The sequence below is a fragment of the Seriola dumerili genome, unplaced genomic scaffold (genome assembly GCF_002260705.1).
Source record: "Seriola dumerili isolate Sdu_G_001 unplaced genomic scaffold, Sdu_1.0 BDQW01000468.1, whole genome shotgun sequence".
NCBI classification, from domain to species: Eukaryota; Metazoa; Chordata; class Actinopteri; order Carangiformes; family Carangidae; genus Seriola; species Seriola dumerili.
Genome location: NW_019174723.1, coordinates 404616 through 425580, shown reverse-complemented (window position 1 = coordinate 425580; position 20965 = coordinate 404616). Strand labels below are relative to the sequence as shown.

The 20965-nt window shown below is 42.7% G+C and overlaps 1 protein-coding gene across 4 annotated transcripts; it reads right to left on the bottom strand.

Annotated features, from left to right (window-relative positions):
- Positions 1-3: 3 nt before the first annotated feature.
- Positions 4-19803, bottom strand: LOC111235016 (coiled-coil domain-containing protein 50-like). 4 transcript variants are annotated; one of them, XM_022763298.1, is made up of 12 exons: positions 19470-19803; positions 18972-19099; positions 10079-10141; positions 9497-9635; positions 9147-9237; positions 4915-4993; positions 2312-2433; positions 2123-2194; positions 1896-2030; positions 1703-1812; positions 1523-1617; positions 4-1439 (listed from the first exon to the last, which is right to left on the bottom strand). In XM_022763298.1, exons 2-12 carry the CDS (start codon positions 19018-19020, stop codon positions 1291-1293), a joined length of 1104 nt encoding a protein of 367 aa, XP_022619019.1. In that variant the 5' UTR covers positions 19021-19099; positions 19470-19803; the 3' UTR covers positions 4-1290. The 4 variants fall into 4 exon arrangements, with proteins under 4 accessions (XP_022619019.1, XP_022619021.1, XP_022619020.1 ...); XM_022763300.1 differs by having other exon boundaries at positions 1703-1797; XM_022763299.1 differs by having other exon boundaries at positions 18972-19064.
- Between the last annotated feature and the right edge of the window lie 1162 nt (positions 19804-20965).

Sequence of the window (20965 nt, the reverse complement as noted above, 5' to 3'; positions counted from 1 at the left end):
CAATAAAAATATTTTTTTATTTGTTGCACTTTTATACATAACATTTGCATTCATAGTGGTCCACCTAAGCAGTGGCATATTTCATATGTAGAAAATGAAGCATGTTTTAAACGTGGGAATAATATGAACATACAAAAACAAACAAACAAAAAAACAGAATACAGAATGGTTATATGTGTGTAAAATCATATCCTTGTTGTTAGAGCAGGTTTCCTGTGCCACCAATAATGTTAATTGGCTCTGGACTGATAAAAACCCACAGACAAAAATATACAAAAACATGAGTTGGACGTTGTACCAAATAATCAAAGGTTAAAGATGCACTTGTAAAGTTTTTGAATCTTTGAAATACAGTTGAAAGCTCCAAAATGATCCATGCTCATGAGTTGGATATATTTACATTTGGATATTACAAAGCACTTCAACATAAAATTATGACAACTGTAATGTATTTTTCTAGCAAATGTGATATCCATTTAAATAAGAATTAAATACGTTCATTTGATTGTCACTGTGCTACTGTAAACAGGACTACAGTATGGCCAAACTGCTTTGAAACAAAGTTGGCCAACAAACCAACTGTGGATGTCTTAACGTAGCTTTGCTGATACCAACATCTCTCAGGTTCAAAGGTTATTGCAATAACTTCTTGTTTTCTCTTCTCGGTAGTCAATTGTTGGTTTTGTCAGAGCTATGGATGAGTTATTACCATGTCCTAAATAGTGTACAGCTCACGGCGTCTACCAAAAAATCCCCCAAGATATCACACTGCATTTAGGCAATTCTAAACTGACACTAAGGAAGTAACCAATCATTTGACCTTGGTTATTTCCTTTCAGTAAATCAGCTGTAGAGATAAATCTTCAGTACAATATAAAAGGAAAAAACCCCACAAAATTCTGCAGAAATACCTGCAGGTCTAAACAAACATGACATTTTGGATACTGACAAAATAATGATTAGCTAAATAAAGACAAATAAAACTCATCTTAACAATAAAAAAAATGTATACTGTTTAAATTAAACACTCAACACAAGCAATACCTCAATAAACCTCAGTTTTCCCTTTGAAAATTATAAAATGCATGAGTTCAAAGTGTTTTCATTATTCACTTAATCAAGAAATATTCTAAAATGTCACTTCTCTCAGCTCTTTCTCTTTGTTCCACTGGTTTAAAGTGCTTATGGGGGCAGAACTTAAGGTAATAAGTAATGAGAACTCTGTAACTGAACTGATATTTAGTGTTACAAGATATAAAGTTGCACTCCAACAGGACACTGTGCTGGACATTATTGTTGCTTGCAATTTTCCTTCTTTTCTTTTGGTTTAGTGCGTCCAGATTTTTCTGTTTGCCGCTTTGTGGGTGGGATGAAAGTAGGCTCCTCAAGGAAGTCATGTAAGCCAGAATGTGGCATGGGAAGCGACTGACAGGCTGGACCTATTATGGAGGAAAAGGATGTGAATATCCAGCCATTGTTTTACCAGTTTCATTTTGAATGTCACTGGTCGTGTTTACATTACCTGTTTGTCCCACTCGAAGGCTGTCTGTGTCTTGCCTCCGGGCCTGGAAGGTCGGGTCCAGCTCCTCTGCAATGTTTCTGATCTGCTGGGTTTGTCTGCAAATGCAGCAGTTATACATCAGAGTATAGTATATTCTATATTATCAGTTAAATATATATATGTTCAGGTAGAGACAATTACGGTAAAGTATAGGTGGGACTGGGTGGCTGGTTCTCTGGGGAGCAGTCCTCAGTGGGGGAAGGAAGGCCCTCTGAGTCAAGTCTCTCTCGCTGCACCTGAGGCAAAGGAGACTAACTCATTTCATCAGCTTATTTTTAAAATGCAGCTGTGCTAACAAAGATTATAGCAAGGCAATTGTTTGGAACATATGTACCTGTCTCTCTCTTGCAGCTCGTCTGTCATGGTGACTGATCATTGCTCTGTGTTCGCGCCACGACGCCGGCCCCTCCAGCTCACGAGATCTTCGCTTTGATTTAATTTCCTGCTTCTGCATAAAACGTGCAATTTCCTAGCACAAAAACACAGCATGGTGTCATTTTACAGGTGAATGTGAAACAAGAAATAAATGGGTACTGACAACATGTCAGTTCATCATCCTACCTCATCCTGCGCCACCTGCGCCACTCTGAAGTCTCCCTCTGGGTAAGAACTACATGGAGAGGGTTGGGAGCTCTGTGAGAACAAGACAGTGAATGTCAGAAAAAGAGAATGAAAGAGAGACGAATCTTCTATCCTTCCTCTTTGGCTCATAAATCACAGTGTGTCATGATAAACTGTTAGATCACTTACCCTCCTGACCAGCTTTTCCTCTTCGTCCTGCAGCTTGCGGGCTAGTTCTTCATCTCGTAGGACCTGATGCAACTCCCCAAGGTCCAGGCTTGCTTCACCCTGTTCTGGTTGTAGTGCCACTCCTAAGGGTGAGGTTTGATGTTATTAGAAATTAACTGGCAAATCAAAAGGTATTGCAGCAAATATGATGAAAAAGAGCATAGTGGTAGTAAAATCATAGAAAACATATCAGATGATCAGTGATGAATCATGTTGTGAAACAGCTGAAAGAGAAGCAGACAAAGACTGAAATCTGAATCACACTGATAAGAGGATGCAGCATGTAAAGGCACGTTCCTAGGCGCTGAAGGAGTCTCCAGAGTATTCATTCTCTCATGACATCAAGATTGAAAGATTGACAATGAAGACAAGAATGAAAGCACCTACTGAAGATTATTTTAGGACTACTGAAATTATAGATTTGGAAAAGGAAATCATCCCCAAATCACCAGTAAAACCCACTTTTGTCCAGATTAGATGGTGATTGAGGGAAAATGAGAGGAGCAGATGTACACAGATAGGAAGCACAGTTTTGGAAGCTTTCCCTCTACAGATCGGAGTTGGCTGCAGTTCTGGGTGTTACCTGCTGCCATGGGCCTTGACCTATCCCTGGTTGAAGCCCCGCTGCTGCTGAGGCTTTGGCTACGCTGTAGGGTTCTTCGAGGGGGCCACCCTATCCTCCTCTCCACCTCCTGCTCCTCCTCTGAGCTTAACCTTTGTTCAAGGGTGTTGTGCCCATGTCTGCGTTCGCTTGTTGTCCTCTTGACCCTGTAGTCATATGCATTCCTCTCCCTCTCGTCATCATTAATGTATCTGTGCTCTCTCCACCTTCTACTGCCTCGCCTTTCTCTGTTAGCAAGATATGAGTCTCTACTACTAATCTCAAATACCTCTCCGGCATGCTCCATATTATCATGGTGCCTGTCTCGGTCTTCTCTGTGATCTCTCCCACTGTTCTCTCGGTATGACGATCTCCTCCTCTCCCTGATATCTCCATGGAAACTGTGCCTGCTGGTGGCAGCTCTCTGGAAGGCTCTCTGATGTGGTTGGGAGTCGCAGCAGGAGACCTCACTCCCATGAAGCACCTGGCTGTCTCTGCTTTGAGGCCTTATTTGTAGTGGCGCCCCATTGCCACCAAACCTCACAGGCACACCCCTCTCTCTGAGGACCTGGCCTAGCATCTCCCACACTTGGCTGCTTTCATCCTGCTGCCTGTTAAAGCTTCTGCTATCGTCCTGAAAGTGGACACGTTTGTCAGGGTTGTCCTTATAGCTCCAGGTCCTTGCCAAGTCTCTGTTGCTACTCCTGTCATGTCGCCTGGCAGATTCACTGCGATGACATCGCCTTTCTCTCACCTCGACCAATCTAGAGTCTCTATCCTGATCTCTGCTCCTGTGCCAGCCCTCATACTCCTCTCTGTGGTTCCTTCCCTGATCCTGATTCCTAGGCCTCCTCTTCTCCCGTTCACCATTGTCATAACAGTCCTCGTCCCACTCTCCTCTCTCCTCCTCCCAGCTTCTGAGCTCATCTGTGAAGCTGCTGCGAGAGCAAAGACTTCTGTAGTTTCTCTCTTGCGAGTGATGTAAAGAGGCCCGTCGTTGAGTAGGTTCTGTGTTAAGTCTTTCATTCAGCCTCTTGGACCAGACAGAGAGTTGTTCAGAGAAATCTGTGTCTGACTCCTCTGAATCCTCACTCAAAGGCTCTCTCAACTCACTCCTGATTTGCCTAATGGAATCTGTGTGTCCTTGATTTGACCATGAAGTTGTGTTTTTCTGAGCTGCTAGTCCCCTGGGGGAGACAGCCCAAGGCCCAGTTGAGTGTGAATGGTTGTGAGAGGTAGAATATTGCCACCTGGTGGTGGTAGACGAGTACTGCTCCACTCCTTGGTGTGTGTGCTGGTGTGGGGAAGGCAGTGCAGGATCGCTGGGGCTGCCTTTAGTAATGCCAAACATGCAAACACAAAAGCAGGGAGGGTGGGTAAGGCTGTTAGCAGGTACTGTTAGAAAAGTGCAGTTATTGGCGAGGTAACACTTGGCATTAAAAATAGATGCATGTCACTTAAGTAAGAGTGTTTCTTACACAATTTATATAAATGTTTTAGACACAACTGAGGCATTCTATTAAATGTATAGATAGGAATACAGGCACACTGGCATGCATAATAGAAAATAGAAAAGACAACATGTTATATGCATGCAATTGATTCAGAACGCAATACATCATGGAGATGATAATACAGTGCAATGGCTACTGTATGTAGAGCATGTTTTGTTCATGCCGTAATGTCTGTGGATGACTTACATACAACAATAGTAAGCTGTAGCAGTGGAGCAAAGCGTGGTTAGAGAGAAGCTAAGCCGGACCTGGGTCTTGTCCTACTTTAAGTGTAAAAAATAATTGCAAATCTCTGCAAATACCCATACCACAACATATTGATTTAAAAAATTTAAACATCACCATTTTCCTTGAAAAGGATTTTGCATTATGTTGGGATTTCTGGCTAATGTTGCCACATAAGTATACAGGTAATAAAACAGAACAGAATGGGAAAACTTCAACTGTACCTTCACTGTGGCCCTCCTGCCCTCTGCTCCTCCTCCTGATCCTCTGCTCTTCCTCTTCCTGCATTCGTTTAGCTATTTCCTGTGGAGACATGGCAGTACTGTACTGATTGCTTGTTTGTATTACAAACCATAATGAGTAACCAAACAGGAATTTATGCTAAACTGAGATTACAGAGAGATGGAACTGTTCTGTCAAATAAGTAAATAAACAAAAGATACAAGTCTGATCCTTTTTAAGTTATGAGAAAAATTTCCAACTACATTTGAAAACTCTGTTCCAACTCCTCAAACTGTATCATTACACCATATTTAAAGCACTGTGAACTGGAACAGTCAGGTTAGACATCATGTATACTGTTTTCAACCAGCAGGTGGCAGCATAACATATTGTGTAAAGAAAGCAAGGCTACAATTTACCATGAGCCTGTCACTCAAAATGAAACAAGAAATGCCGTCTTTAGGAAACTTTTGATTAATTACTAAAATTTTATCCACCATGTGGATGGTTTCACTTTTCTATTAACTGCATTCCACAATTAAGAAAACACTAGACTTGTTATTCTATAGATTCTGCTTTTTTGCTTTAAACCTACTCAGGTCTCTCTGATTTGATCTATACATTATTAAAGTTCAAGTGACAACACAAATGTAACATGGACCAAACTCTCAGACCCTGTTTGAAGACTTAGTTTACATCCCATACATCTACAGTGTGAGCTACATCTGGCATGTCTGCACCAAATGCTGAGCCATGTTGGGTAAATTAGTGCCTCTTTGAGGTGATCCGAGATCTTATTAGTGGCTATCCAACACAAAGCCAGCTCTGGGTGGCCAAACTAAGCAACTATTTCAGGCAGTGCTGTGGCTGACTCAATGGAAACTACAAGACTACATGAGACAAGCAAACTTTTCATCTCTTCAGCCTGAACTCTGGAGCAGAAAAATGCCAACAGAAGCAGGTCACCAGGACTGTGTCGTTTTATAAGTAACACCTTGTCACTGGGGAATGCCTGCTCTTACCAGCGCTGCTATACTTGTCTGCTCTCTGAAGCAGAGCCCCCCCACCACGTCTCTGTGCTGCTTTTCTAGGAAAGGGCAAAACTAATAATGTTCCCTACAAATCAGCAAATTCTCCCAGTGAATTCTATGAAATATCTCTCTGTAGGTTGCATTTGCAACATAAATCATAACTAAGAGCTAACGCAGCTCCTTTTGCTTTGCAATCAGGGCGTTTGTGTCAGCCCCTTTGCCAGCATCAGCAGATAATTAGCAGCTTGCCATGGCAGGTTAGGCGTGGAGTGCCACGGGGATCTGGCATTTAAAAGTGCACAGCCTGGCGCCTTCTGTTCCTTAATTAAAGAGACAATCTACAGGGAGGGAAATATTGAATAAACACCTCTGATCAGCCAGTCATTAAGGAAGGTAGGCTAATGGGATTGTTAATAGTTCATCATTTGAGCCAAACATCAACACTCATAAAAAGAAATGGTTACACCCACACAGGAACAGATGTATTCACAAACCATATGCTGCATTACCTGGCATGACTTTTAACCTGTAGGTAAATGAGGCTTTACTGTTTAACTGAGTGCATTACACCTCATGAGTTCACACCAAACCCCTTTAATAATGATGAATGAACGCCACAGCCTCTGTGACCTCACATCCTCCATACAAGGAGCTTTTATGAGCCTGTTCAAGGCAGCGTCCTCTAAAAAGGAAACTGCAGGGTAAAGGAAAATATTATGCTGGAGCAGCCTTGTGACGCTCAGCACCAGCTGGGGAGTTATACAGCTCAACTCTTCATTTCTATTGGTGGGCAGTCAGATGATTTTTTTTTTTTGTCACGCAACTGATGTGAAGAAATGCATGTGTGCTGTAAAAATGCAAAGTGATATAACAACAAACTTTGAATGTGTGAAAATTGGAACGCATGTAATCTATATTTTTATAATTTGGTCACAAGTAGTACCAGCAACATTACTGAGATCTGAGAATTTTGTCATGAAAATAAAATATGGAGACACAATATATAGAATTACTTCTCAGCTCTAAAAATACTTAATTTAAAAGAATTATCCTTATATCAAACTTGCAATGCTGAATAAACACTGCACAATGTTTTACTTAACATGTCTCTTCCTGAAACTGCACAGTTAAGGTTTTACACAAGTCGACTGTGCAAATCCAGTGAGACTAATTGTGCAGCCATGAGCGCACTTTGTATGAGGAGGTTGATGATCCATGTCTGAATCAACCGCCACAGAAATTGCTTGAGCCATCATCCAGATGGGTAGCTGACAGGTTGCGTCTCTGTTTAACAGCTGACTTTGCTCATACAGTCCTCTTACGGCACAGTGGGCACATCAGAGGTTCAGAGCAGCACTTTGCTGCTATTCATTACGGACTCAGTCAGTCCTAAGAGAGAGCAAAGTGAACCATATGATACTCCCTCACCTGCTGGTAACAGGCACATAATTAAATGATATACAAGTATGTCCCGAGTGCCATATAAGTCTATGAGCCGCTTTGATGAATGTTCTTTTGCTAACTTTGAGGGTAATGCTGGTGCTATTTTAGGTTGATGCCCGGGTTTTGGCTGCACACAGTGTTATAGTTTTTAGATTCAAAAAATCATTCTTCTACCTTCACAAGCAGCTATTTTCTGCACCATGTGACACACTTCGTACAGGCTTCAACATGAGCTACTGAGCCAGGGAATCCATTACATACTCCATTACAGGAATTAACAGTCTGCTGTGTCTCAAACGTGGTATTGGTTTGACATTTTGATCAAATTTGTTACCAATGGAATCCCTTGTAACTGCAGTTAATTCAAGCTGAGCACAGCCTCTTCGTCTGTGAAGAAGGAAATGATGATCTTTTAACAGTCAGCTGTCATGCCCACAAGAAGTGAATATTTTTACTATTTTTGGTGTTTAGTATCACTCTGAATGGTTTTCTCTCTGTTTCTGTTTTATTACAGCCTTCTCCTGAATTAAAACTAATAAAATTGAACTTGTTCGCACAGTGTCTCACTTTGATCTGGTTACTGACAGCAACTTGACACCCACGGAAAGGGATTTGTTCCTCTTTCAGGAGCAAATCCCTCAAAATGTTTCACTTTACAAACTTTGCTGTCACGTCTGAGTTTTCTTATTACTTGAGACAGAATTCCGTTTTAAGCCAAGCTTAACATATTCGAGTTTTAAATTTAGAAATGACAACATGAGTGACTGGTAAAAGAACACTGATTTTCAACCTTGTTTCCATATATCAGTCATCCGAGGGGGCACGTGTATATTTTGTTCCCTATATTGCTGTAGCCACCTGTAGCATAAAACCACAAAAAGATCTGAAATAAAGACTTGGTCTCTTCTCTCTCTTTATTGGGCATTGGACTGATCTATCTCCACTGATCATATCATGTGATAGATTGCATGACGGCTTATTAGGAGTTTCCGCTCACACTCTTGAAATGTGCAAGATGCCTGGGATGGATAATGTTTTGAATGTTAAATGTTGCTACCCTATGTGCCAGTGGTAGAAAGTAAGCAGAGCTGTTGTGGATGTTAGCTGAGTCACCAGCCCCTTTTCATCCATACAAAAGCAGCTACTGTTCTATTGTTGTGCACAGTGAAAGAGGACACAATGCATATTGGTATGAAGTATTCATGCACAGATTGACTTGTCAGTGGGCAAATGTCTTGTGGGCAAAGATAACTGATAAAAACTGAATCATTTTATAAAAATATCTCCTTGCATTGAAGATTCATTTTTTTGTTCATGTTATAGTAAGCCTACTTTCAGTGTGCCAAGTATGAGGTCTGCTCATTTCAAGTAAAAATAGTACCCTGTATGTAGAGGCCTGCCGACTGAGAGATAATGGCTTCATGCAGATACTGATGGGTGCAGATTTCCAATTCGAAAAGATTTCTCACAATGAGGTGGGTGGTAGGTGGATAATTGATGAGTAAGTGTGGATTCAGGTGACGTCAAGTTGAAAACTGCATTAATATGACATGGTACATCACTGTACCAGTCCTCCCACTATGTCAAAATAGTGTAAAAAATAGTTTAAATGAACCATGTGATCATAATTGACATTGAAATTCTATTTTAAAACCAATTTCTAGATCTTTAATGCATTGATTAGAAGACTGTCAACTAGATGCAGATAGAATAAGATGTAAGGGCATCGTTATCCTCATACTGCACATATGTGTACTCACCTCATCATCCTGCTCCCTCCTCTGGGCCTCCTCAGCACACCGCTGGATCTCATCCTGAATGACACGGGCGTACTCAAAGTCTTGCTCCTCTCTAGGGAAGAAAATGAAATTTAGAGTTGAATTCTAAATTACTTCTTCTAAGAATAGAAGATAAATCTGCACAGCAAATCCACATTTAGTAAACTTGTATGTATAATATAAATGCAGATAACACACACACGTAGTAAAACCCACTAAATATCTATCATCAGTGGGTGTTTTTTGGAATTAGTGAGCCCATGCAGTGATGTTTGAATACTGCAGCATTATGAGCTGTGTTACAGTGTGTTTGGGGAGCAGGGGTCACCTACAGTTGTCTGGAAGTCTGCCTGAAGATGGCGCTCTGCTGGGCCCGCTGCTCCTCCTCCTCATCCTGCAGCCTCTTGGCTACACGGATGTCATTCTGCACCAGCTGGTTCTTCTGGATGTTGGTGGTATAGTATTGCTCGACTGTGAGGGCAAGGCAGAGAGAAAGGCAGAGGGTATGCCAATATCAAATGTGTGGCAATAAAGGACCATGTGTGATCTGGATTATACTGATTAATAATTACGATATTACTTCCAGTCTAAATCTGTTGATTTTTTTTATTCATAACTGCTGTGCTTATTTAAAATGAGCTTTGTGACATGCCAGACCAGTGCACTTCTGAGGAATCCTAAAAACAGACGCCAAATTATATGTTTCTTTGTTTGTTGAGACATACCACAACTACGACTGTTACAGCCAATAGCTAAACAAAAACATGTTCGATGTCACTACCTTAGGTTTCCCAGGCTGCCTTGGTGAGTAGTGGTGACTCCATGAGACTGACTGGAGAGCAGCTCCAGCTAATATAAATTACTACATGTTTGTAGTGTGTAGCTGTCAAATGGTAGCCTGACATTGTACTTACTCTCCTGCTCCTGCAGGTTATGTGCCAAAGCTCCATCCTCCAGCACAGCAAAACACTGGCACACTGAAACATCAGAGGACAGGAGCCCTTCAGTATCAGACCAAAGGTTACCAAGTGTTCAAAAGATGAATGGAGGGGGAATGTAGGGCATAGAAATGTTTAATAAAATGAGTGAAAAAAAAAAGACACAAATCTTAAATTTCACTTTATGGCTCTACACAGAGCCAGACAATGATGGCTGTTTATACAACACAGACAAAAGCAGAGGAGTGTGCTTTCAAACTTTAGAAAAAAGCAACCATCCACCACTCTGGCATGAATTCACTGTTAATTTATAAAAAGCTCTCAAAAAAGACTCTCATAAAATCCCGATCATAACAGGGCACCAGTGTTCCAGAACAAAACACAAGTGGCCACAATTATTACTGTCCTCCCAAAGTTGCTGAGTTCAGAAGCTGCACGAGATCCACCACATTCTAACAAAAGCAATAATTTGATTTGAATGTGTGTGTGTACTTGTATATGGAAGCACAATTTATACATGCATGAGTACAAAAGATAAATAGATCTTTAAAAGTGTTGTTGAAAGGATCTTGAAAGGATGAAGTACAAGCACATTTTTTTCTTTTACTAACTCACTATGAATACCAAATGAAGATGCAAACTTTAGGAGCTACCACCTGCAACCATTTGTACTGGGAAGCCGGTGCAGATGGTGCAAATGTATGTAGAGAGAAATCAGTAAGGCTGCTGTAAATCCAAAGGCTTTGACAAAGAGCTCTCCACACACCAGCTCTGTCTGGTTTTCTGTATCGAGTCATTCTGTTTTCTCTATCCCATGATCCCACAGTCTGGCCACCTGCTGCTAGACATAGTAATAAAACATATCGGTTTCATGTCATTAACACTCTCTGAGCCTTGTCCTTTTTTTGTCAGAAAGCTGACAAAGGCAGAGACTTGAATGGAAACACAAGGAACAATTATGTAATTAAAACGTGTGAAGTCAAACAAAGACATAATCAACAAGAGAGATAGTTAACTGCTCTGTTATGACTTTAATGCAGTTTAAAACCACAATCATAAGGTGATGAATATGCACAGTTCCTATACAGTGGTTTAAATAGCTTCAGCATTTGTGGACTGTTACTCTCATCTATAAACATACCATGCATGTTTTCAGTGGTTTTTTAATGAGCCACTACAGCCTCTATGCTGCAGCCCATGTGTGTTTAAAGTCTGTCAAACAAAATCAAAAATTACTCAAGAGAAAATAAACACCGACAGACAGCAGCACCATGGGCCCAGCTGTTTTCTCCACTTCCTTGATCTCTGCAGACACACAGCTCACTGTGAACAGACAAGACCGCTTCGCTATCTCACTGATTTTCTTCGGGGAATGCAGAATGGCTGACCTTTTCCTACAGTGTTGCTTTCAAATGCCAGGAGAAGGAAAGCAGACAGCGTTTAAGAAGAGATTCAGCTCCTTGCAGAAAGAAAAGCCTCCAGCCTGAGCCAGAGGCAGGGCCAATTAAAAACACCTGTCCTGCTGCTAATCCCTCCACTGAGCCTATCAGAGCAGGCTCTACGGCGTCTGTGGACACAAGAGCCACATTTACAGCCATGCACTTAATGCTGAGGATGCTGAAGTATCCAGTTTATGAGCTGGCATAAATAAATACCATATGTTATTTTTAATTGCCTGTTTAAGCTCTTAACCCAGCTATAAACCCAGATACACTTTATACTGCTGCAACACCATAAGCTCTTTTAAATGCCAAAAAAATAAATGTTAGACAGAAGCTATTTCTATATTATAAGTGGTATTATATCAACATGCAATTATACAATTAGTAGCCACTTTTGTAAGTACAACTGTACAAACTAATACAATCCAATACAACTGTTCTGCCATAAAATCGCCGTCGTTACGATGACTGTAATGTTCAGTTTTTTGACACCATCGTAGAGGTGTTAATTCAGTTGAAGCACTGAGGTCATAGTTAGTGGTGTGTTGTACTGGGCTGCATTATATTCAGAGGTTTTTCTAAAAGTCTGCTCCCCTCATGTGTGTAAATAAAGAGGACAAAAAAGTCATAAACACCTCTCAATATATTGCAGTCCAGTACAACACCACCTTTAACTATGTCCCCAATAACAGACATACAATTTACATATAATTAAATTTACACATTTACGATAATGTCAACGGAACATTATGAGCTTTGTAAAGGTAGGATATTATTGCAGTAGATGGTGCAGGTGTACCCAATAAAGTAGCCATTTTATTTGACAGCAAGTTATTACAGCTGCATAACACCGGTGAATTCCAAATAGGACTTTTGAGTAGCAAATATGATCTAGTATCTAGAATACCGTGCGCGTAAACCTGGCTGTCAATGTAAGGGAAGATGTAAAGGTTGGGGCATTCATTCTCACTTTGTTTGCTAAATTTTAAAATTTAAATTACAAATTTACAAATTACATATTTTAAAACAAAGAAACGGAAGAACAGGAGACAAGCAAAGATCCTGGAAATTTACTTACTAGCTGGAGATGCACTGGATGGTGTCATGGACGACAAGAACAAATGGGAGGCCTCGGGATTCATTCTAAGAGTGATATATTGAGCTTAAAGTCTACTGTGAAGTTGTGACCATCTGTGTGGCTAAGTGAGAACACATGAAGAATGCTTCTCTGCGACTGCTCTCTTGATAAGTTCTCCAAAGTCACATACTGACTTCCTTGATCCCTATCTTTTCACTATTTTCACATTCATCGTCTAAATCAGCGGTCCCCAAACTTTTTTCAGTGGGGGCCACATCAACTTTCCTTTCTGAGATGGGGGGCCGAGGTTAGTGTATAACAGGAAATGATATGGGCCAGGGTGACAACCAGTATTATTGTGGAGATTACAATGATAATTTGTTGTAGCTGCCCTTCGTTTGGCTTTGGCACCCCCTGTTGATTTGCAAAAAAAAAAAGTAATAAAAAGTCTTCACATGTGTTTATTTGAAGTACCACAGATACTCCATTTATTTTATAGAAAATAACAACACAAACTGATGGTATGCGGGGGGGGGCGGGGCCGGCGGGCACCGGGGGCTAGCTCTGCCTTGCTGGGCGCAATGCCTGTCGGGGGGGGGGGGGGGGGCGGGCCGGCGGGCCATCCGGGGGCTACGCTCTGCTTGCTGGGCGCAATGCCTTGTGCCAGGCGGGGTGGGGGCACCGGGGGCTGCCGGGGGCGGCTAGCGTTGCGTTGCTGGGGCGCAAATGCCTGTATGGGGGGGCGCCGGCGGGCCGGATCCGGGGGCTAGCTCTGCTTGCTGGGCGCAATGCTCCTGTGCCACCGGGGGGGGGGCGCGGCGGCGGGTCCGGCCGATGGGGCCGGGCGGCGCCGGCGGGCGGTAGTCTGGCTTTGCCTGGGGCGCAATGCCTGTGCCGGGGGGGGGCGCGCGGCGGCCGCCTATGGATCGTGGCCGGGGGCCGCGGCGGCGCGGCTAGCTCTTGCTTGCTTGGGCGCAATGTCGAATGCGTGTGCCGGGGGGGGGGGGCGCCGGGGGGCGCGCATGGGTCATTCTCTCATATCTGAGGTGCCACACCATTAAGAATAGTGTGAAATGTCACATGCGCGTATAGTTGAAAACGTCTCTCGAGGGCGCCCGCTTTGCTGCGACGATAATACAACTTTTGTCAAAAGTGAACAAATTGGGGTGTCTACTGGACGGTCTGGTTTCTCGCTCCATTCGTCTGAGTGTAACATAATGTCAGCCTAGCCTTAAAAAATAGAGACAGTCGCATCATCCTATTTATCCTAGATGGGCCGCCAGTCGGGTCATCTCTCATATGCTATGAAGGTGGCCAACAACGGGCATTTTGCGGTTCCTTCCAAACTTTTTTCAGTGGGGGCCTACATCAACTGTTCTATTCGTGAGGCGTCTTGGGGGGTCAGCGCGAGGTCTAGTGTTATAAGGCTTTCAGGAAATTGATATGGGCAGGTGACAACTCAGTATTATTAGAGATTACCATGATAATTTTTGGTTGGTAGCTGCGCCTTCGTTTGGCTTTGGCACCACTGTTGATTTGCAAAAAGGGGAAAGTATAAAAAGTCTTCACAATGGTGTTTTTTTGAAGTTCACAGATAGTCCAGTTTATTGTTATAGAAAATAACAACACAAACTGAATGGTATAGTTCAAGTAGAATGAGGTGATTGTGATTTGTTGTAACAGGTACAGTTTTTGAGTTAACGAACGGTAAGTGTTCTGGTCTTTACAGGTAGTTGAAATATATTAATACAGAATAGTGGTCAGAATCAGTGCTTATAGAACGATGTTGCCGCATATAAAAAAGAGCATTAATCTTCTATGTATGACACTTTTTTAATATCTATTGCTATTGAAATCAGTAGGCTTACGCATATCCGTGTGAGCTGTGGGCTTTGCTTTTCTGATGGTGAGGAGATCGATGTTCAGGTTTCCATTTCCAGTTACAGGCCAGTCTCAGAGACTGATTGCAGGTGTTGGATCTGTGAGACTTGAATTCTCTGTCGGTATTTTTTATCAGCTTGCATGTGTGAAAAAGGTTTGTCACAGATATATGTGTTTTCCCACAACTGTGGACATCTTTTGTTGCGTGCTTTCTTATGTTGGGGTAGGGTCTCTATTTGGGAGGGCTACATAAGTACTTGATGCAGACTTGTTGGGGCTGAATACGTCTTTCAGCCACATCACAGGTGCTGCAACTCAGCCAGAACTCAAATTTGAAGAGAAGGCAGGTGTCGTTAATGTCGGCGGCAGAAAAGGGTCTGGAATGTGCGGTATTTCTTAACGTGGCATGAAGCTCACGGAACGCACACGCGAACTCCGCCTCAGGTGTTTCCATGTGCGTCCTTGCCTTCTCGTTGGGAACCGGGACCGCCGGTTTCTCAGCTGAGAGGCTTCGAGTAGCAGGGAGATGGGTGAAGTCTTGTTTTTGCACCTGTCCAATAAGCAGCGCTAGTTTAAGCTCAAATACTTTGATGTGGGAATACATGTCAGATTAGTTTTCCCTTGCCTTGGAGCTGCAAGTTGAGGCCGTTTAAAATTTCTGACACATCTGTTAATAAAGGCGAGGTCCCATTTCCATTCTGTGTCGATCAGCTCTGGGACAGTTTTTCCCTTTGTCAGGAGAAAGGCATTGATTTCGGGTAGCAGGTCGTAAAAACGCTTCAAAACTCTGCCCCAGCTTAACCAGCGGACTTCAGTGTGGTAAAGCACGTCTCCGTGGGCTGATTCTAGCTCGGAGAGAAAGGCTTGGAACTGCCTGTGTTTAAGTCCGTTTGCTCTGATGAAGTTTATGCAGGACACAACCACCTTCATGACAGATTCCCACCTCAGAACTTTGCAGCTTGACGCTGGCTCGGTCACGATCAAAGTCACGTCAGAATATACCATTGTGTGAGGAGGTGAAGATGAGCAACTATTAACTATAAATAGCTCATAACTATGGTCAATTTTAATTAGAATGCCAACCTTTAAGTACGGATATGTTATGATAGGAAAATGCAATTTAATAAAAATTGGTTGATGTTTAGAGGGATTGTCTGGGATCGTTAAGTGGGCCACTCCAATTGCTTTGGCGGGCCGGATGTGGCCCGCGGGCCGTAGTTTGGGGACCCCTGGTCTAAATGTACAAAGTCCTCCTCTCTTTCATTATTGCTGAACCTTACCTGAAATCACTAGAGCCTGCTCTAACAACGCAATGTTAAATTTCAACATTTACAGAACTGGATCTGGGTTGATATAAGCAGTCAAACTGAGGATGTCTCCTCTTTGTCCCAGTCTGTAAACAAGGAAGTGAAAAAACATGACATGATTGTGATAAAAATTAAACTCTTTCTCTAAAAGACATTACTCTAAATCCTCCGAATGGAAAAAAAACCTTCTAGCTGAGAACACGTCTCTGATTATGTTTCAGTCTATTGGGCTCAGCAGTCAAAGTTCATGGAAATCACCCTGACGGCACTGGGCTATCAAAGGGGTCTGTTTACACCATAAATGACCCCACAAGTCTGCACTGAGAGTTAACCCATACCAAGAGAGACATGCATTACCACTTACACCTGTCGTGGAGCTTAAGAGACTATCCACTAAATGGATCTCCGACCTGCCCTTATGCGTCCAGTCTGTCAGTGAGGAGGGATTAAGTCAAACGCCTGGTTTTAATCCAACAGGACAAATTGACAGCCCAAAACACAAGTTTACTCTTAAATCCATTTCAGAAACAAGAACTAATGAAGGAAGGAAGGAGGGAAAGATTGAGGGAAAATGACAGTCTTTTCCACGTGAATGTGTATGTGTGTGAGTGGGTGTGTCTGCATTGTGGGTTAACTTGTTTTTCCAAACGCCTTTAAACTATGGTCACGTTACATTTCTAGGGGAGGGACAAGGAGACCGTGTTATTTTGACTGATGAACAGGTTTTTCAGAGAAAGGGTGGGAGGCATTCAGGGCCAACAGTAAAAACATATGTTCAGTGCGAGTCCAGGGCCAGTGTATAGTAAGCTTCTTAATAAGGAAAAGAGCCTGTGTCTGTTTCCTAAGAGGATAGTGAATCAAAGATCCAGCAGAAAACAGAAATTGGCTGTGGCATTTGAACACCAGTGGCTAAGCTTCACTGAGAGGTACGACTGTCTAAGAAAGAGTCCACAGCAACAAAAACGAGTAGAAAAGATTTCAAAATATTAGTAGCCACCTACTTTATAGCACAGTATGTTTTGCAGCAGTGTGTGCGGACTGGCTCTGCAGTGAGACTGGGAGAAGGGGATATTACAAAGCAGGAAACCACGACCTGTATGACCTGAGAGCCTAAACAGCCAAAACAAAGTGACTTATTTCCTATTTTAAATGCTTCTCCTACCTCACAAATATTCCCCATAAAAAGAAACAGAAAAATGACATGACATGACTATTTTTTTTCCTTTCTGCTGATGTAACTATAAACAGCTGAAAAACTCCCACTAACATTAGAGACCTGACAGCAAATCAACTAAAATAAAAATGATGCAGCGTGAGGGAGCAGCCGATCAAACACTGACAGAGATATTTCTCTCTCATCTTCACCGACACTTGGATAGCACCAGTGGCAAGTGCCTCTCAAACAAAGAAACTGGCAAAAGGAGAAAATGACAAGGGTTCTATTTTAGGCCAAAATCCCCCACCGACCGCCCACGCGCTCTCTCTCTCTCTCTCTCTCTCTCTCTCTCTCTCTCTAACTCTCTAACTCTCTCCTCCTCCCTGGTCTCTTCTGTTCTCCTGCTTGCTGCTTTTTGCACAAAATTCCACCATGAAGTGTCTGTCCATCCTACAGCTCTCTGTGCTGTGTTAGAAACCAGCCAGCTCATGAATTGGACTAGATTGTCATGGAGAACAAAAAGAGGTGAGGGGGGGTAACGGGACTCTGGGTCAGTTGGTGAGAGTGAGATTAGGAATTGGGGGGGGAGGTGGGGGGCGGGGGAATTCCTCTGGGAGCTGCATTCCCTCTGCACATCGGGCTATATCAGGAGCAACCAGAGGAGGGACAAAACAGGAACTGATAAGGGGGGCAGTGAAAACAAAGAAAGCTGACTTGGCTGAGACTATCGGATGGGGAGGAAAGTGAAAGAGAAGTGAAACACGGGGAACTACAGCTCTTGGGGAAATTGGAGCATAAACACCCACAATGGGACAATAAGTAAAGAAGCAGAGTGGCACAGAGAAGGACAACAGCATGGTCTGACAAATCCGTCTGGTGAAAGCAGAGGATGAGTGGAAAAAAAGATGACACTGACCAGACATCTGATTTACATACGGCGATTGTCTCAATGAGCAGTTTATAGCTGCTGTCACTGTCTTTGTTTGTGCGCTGGGCCACTGCTCGATAAAGCATGAAAATGCAAAGCTGCACAGTGGGCCCTTTGTGTGTGGAAACAAGAGTGGAGTGCTGAATTATCTCCCCTGATAAAAGACATGCAGACCTATTTCTATCCTAGTCATTAGTATGGACATGCCAAAGACTGAGTCAACGGTCTACACCCGGGCCTCAGCTTAGACATTCCCTACCTGTGAATATTTTCAGAGTTTCACATGCAACTCATTTAGAGCTGTGTTTTTATAACAATGAGACAATATTGTAGCTGTTTATGTGAATTTTTCCTTTTCCTGAAAAAACTGTTGGGTTTTTCTCAGCAGCAGGATTTTGCGAAGTGAATCTCCACTCTAAAGCTAACTCTTTCTCAGTATATAAATGTCTGCATATATTGGACAGCTCATTTATAATCGTAGTCTATAGTTCAGAGACCTTTAAAACTGAATTTCAATTAGCAATTTGACTTGAATTTGACAAGCAGTTCTTTGTATTGCAAGTCAGAAAAAAACTAAACTTCACTTATGTTGCCGTCCAAGTCTTCATCTGGAGTGATAGCACTTTCTTCCCCCAGAAATCACAGATCACAAACAGCTACCTCATTCCCTCCTCTTATCTGTACCCAGCAAACCAGACCCTGTGTATGATGAGAGCCATCTCTGTGCAGCTGTATGACTGAATGTGTGCCATTGCATATAGTCAAAACATGCACTGTAGCAAGCTACTTCTTATCTGAGCTAGACGCCAAGTACAGATCCCATGGAACTCAAGCACAGACACGCAAGGTCCATGGATAAAACACTGAATCCCCACTGGCTCCATGTCTGCAGTTCAGTAGCTGACCCTGACCTCTGACCATCCCCGTGGAGGGAGTGAACAAAAACAACTTTTCCCCAGGCCAGACCATGAAAGCGTGGCACATACTGCACATACTTTTTACACACTCTGTGGGGATGCATGGTTTAAACTTTCTACAAGCAAGAGCTGGTCCAGTTTGGGAGTGTGTTCTTCTTACCTTCTTGGACACGTGGAAGGTTGGACTGGTCGATCTCCAGCTCTGCCATCACTGTCCCTGTGCTGTCACTGACTCATGGTGATACAGAAGACCCTGACACGAGAGAGGGATTTTTTGGAACTTGTGATCTAGCAAAAAGAAGTGGATCCTTGAGACAATAAGAAACAAACCCCCCCCCCCCACACACACACACACACCCGCGAGCCAGCCACATGAAGAGACATTTAGTCAACATCGGTGTCTTTACTAGCATTACTAGTTAACATAAATGACATTCATGCACTAAAGCCTCTACCAACTGAAACCAGTGGCAGCCTTTGTTGACAGCAATAACACAGCTAGCATGAGTAGTACGGCTGTTAACATCGACTAGAGGCTACAGTCTAATGTAAAATGTGTATGTTTTGGAGGAGGCCACTTCTGTTTGTCAAGTAAAATAAACACCACACAAACATTCAATCAACTTGTATCCAAAAGAGTCCTTGTTTTATAACCTACCTGTTCCCAGCAGGCTGCCCACACACGCTCCAGTGTTGTGTTATGTACACACGACAACAGCCTATTCAACAAGTACCAAAAATGACAGCAGAGTGTCAACTTTAGAGTCGTCCGCACTTTCCCTCTCCCTCCCTTCCTCTCTTTTTGCCGTGTCTCTACAAATTATCCAAAAAAATGTCACGACAAGACAGCGTGCTTGACCGTTTCTAACGCCTGTACTTTTGGTGTGAATTTTTTTAAGCGAAACCGACAGTTGTTGTTCATCAATGAAACAAAGCCCCGTCGACTCGTGATGGGAAGCCAGGGCGGACAAACTTAGCCCACAGTCTGTCGCCCCGGCTGCTTCTTTCACAGCTCCTGTTCGGCAGCAGTGGGGGCGGTTAACGGCTGCTGCCTTCAGGTGCCCCTTGAAGCTCAGATAGATCTCTGCTAAAGTTTAACCACGAGTCACGATGTCCACCATTAAAAACCCAGATTCGCGTTTTTACCAGCTGTTTTATTGTGCATATGAAGAGGCAAAAATCCCTTCTCTTAAACCGTTTTGGAATTTGTTACACACAGAGTACAGGATCAGCGTTGAGAGACTGGTGAGGATGGTAATCAGGGTAAAAGATCAACCGACTCAGCGCAAAAGTATTAGAGTATGGCTTAAGCTGCTCAAAGAGATGAGACGCACGTTAGCAGATAACAACACAACAGTAAACTTAGCCTTTCACCTTCAGCTGGCAACACCTATCCCACATTATAACACAACTATGATATTATACAGGCCTACGCACCCACTTACGTGTGCACTCACTGAGTTGCAATTTGTCAAACGGTCAGTGAAGGCAGCACCTATCCAGCCAAAACATCCAGTCACTCAAAGATGATAACTGAAGTTTCCAGACTAATAGTGTTAAAGTCTGTATTTTATTAATCTTAAGAAGTAACTAAATAAAGATGGAAAATAGTGAAAACTGCATGGCGCTGTAAAGTGGCCATTCTGGCAACTCTTTTAAAGTCTTTAAGCACAATCTGATAATGGGATAAAAAAATAAGATGTTGACTGATAGTTTAAGACAATGATCTAAACAGGTTGACGTGTGAAAAATAACATTATCATTACCAACATTCGCTGCAGTGTGAGGCTAAATCACAAAGATGGAGCTGGAATTTACTCATTAATTCAGATGGGCAGGAAACTTTCTTGCTCATATGTCAAAATAATATCAAAAGTCTCATTTCTGAGCAGGATAATATGCTGCTTTTAATACTCGTCTTCGAAATGTCAGTGATGATGAGAATAGGCTGCCTTTTGGTTTTGAAGGCTGCAGGTTTTGTGGCAGATGCAATTTGCACTCTGTCAATCTTAGATCCTTTGAAGACTGATAAGATGAGGGGGGAACAAAGTTGTCTGTTTCCGGGGATTTTTTTTCTCTCCCTTGTGAGCCACACTGAAGAATTTACATTGTAAGCTAATTTGCAGACAGGGTGTAAAAGATGTCAGACTGCAC

What these genes read in the sequence shown, in the direction of transcription:
- LOC111235016 (XM_022763298.1), bottom strand. Translation starts at nt 19,020, where the DNA reads ATGGCAGAGCTGGAGATCGACCAGTCCAACCTTCCACGTGTCCAAGAA. An exon ending in TAACCTGCAGGAGCAGGAGA is followed by an intron (nt 9,636 to 10,078) that starts GTAAGTACAATG and finishes TTGCCCTCACAG; the next exon opens with TCGAGCAATACTATACCACC. An exon ending in GGAGGGAGCAGGATGATGAG is followed by an intron (nt 4,994 to 9,146) that starts GTGAGTACACAT and finishes ATGTCTCCACAG; the next exon opens with GAAATAGCTAAACGAATGCA.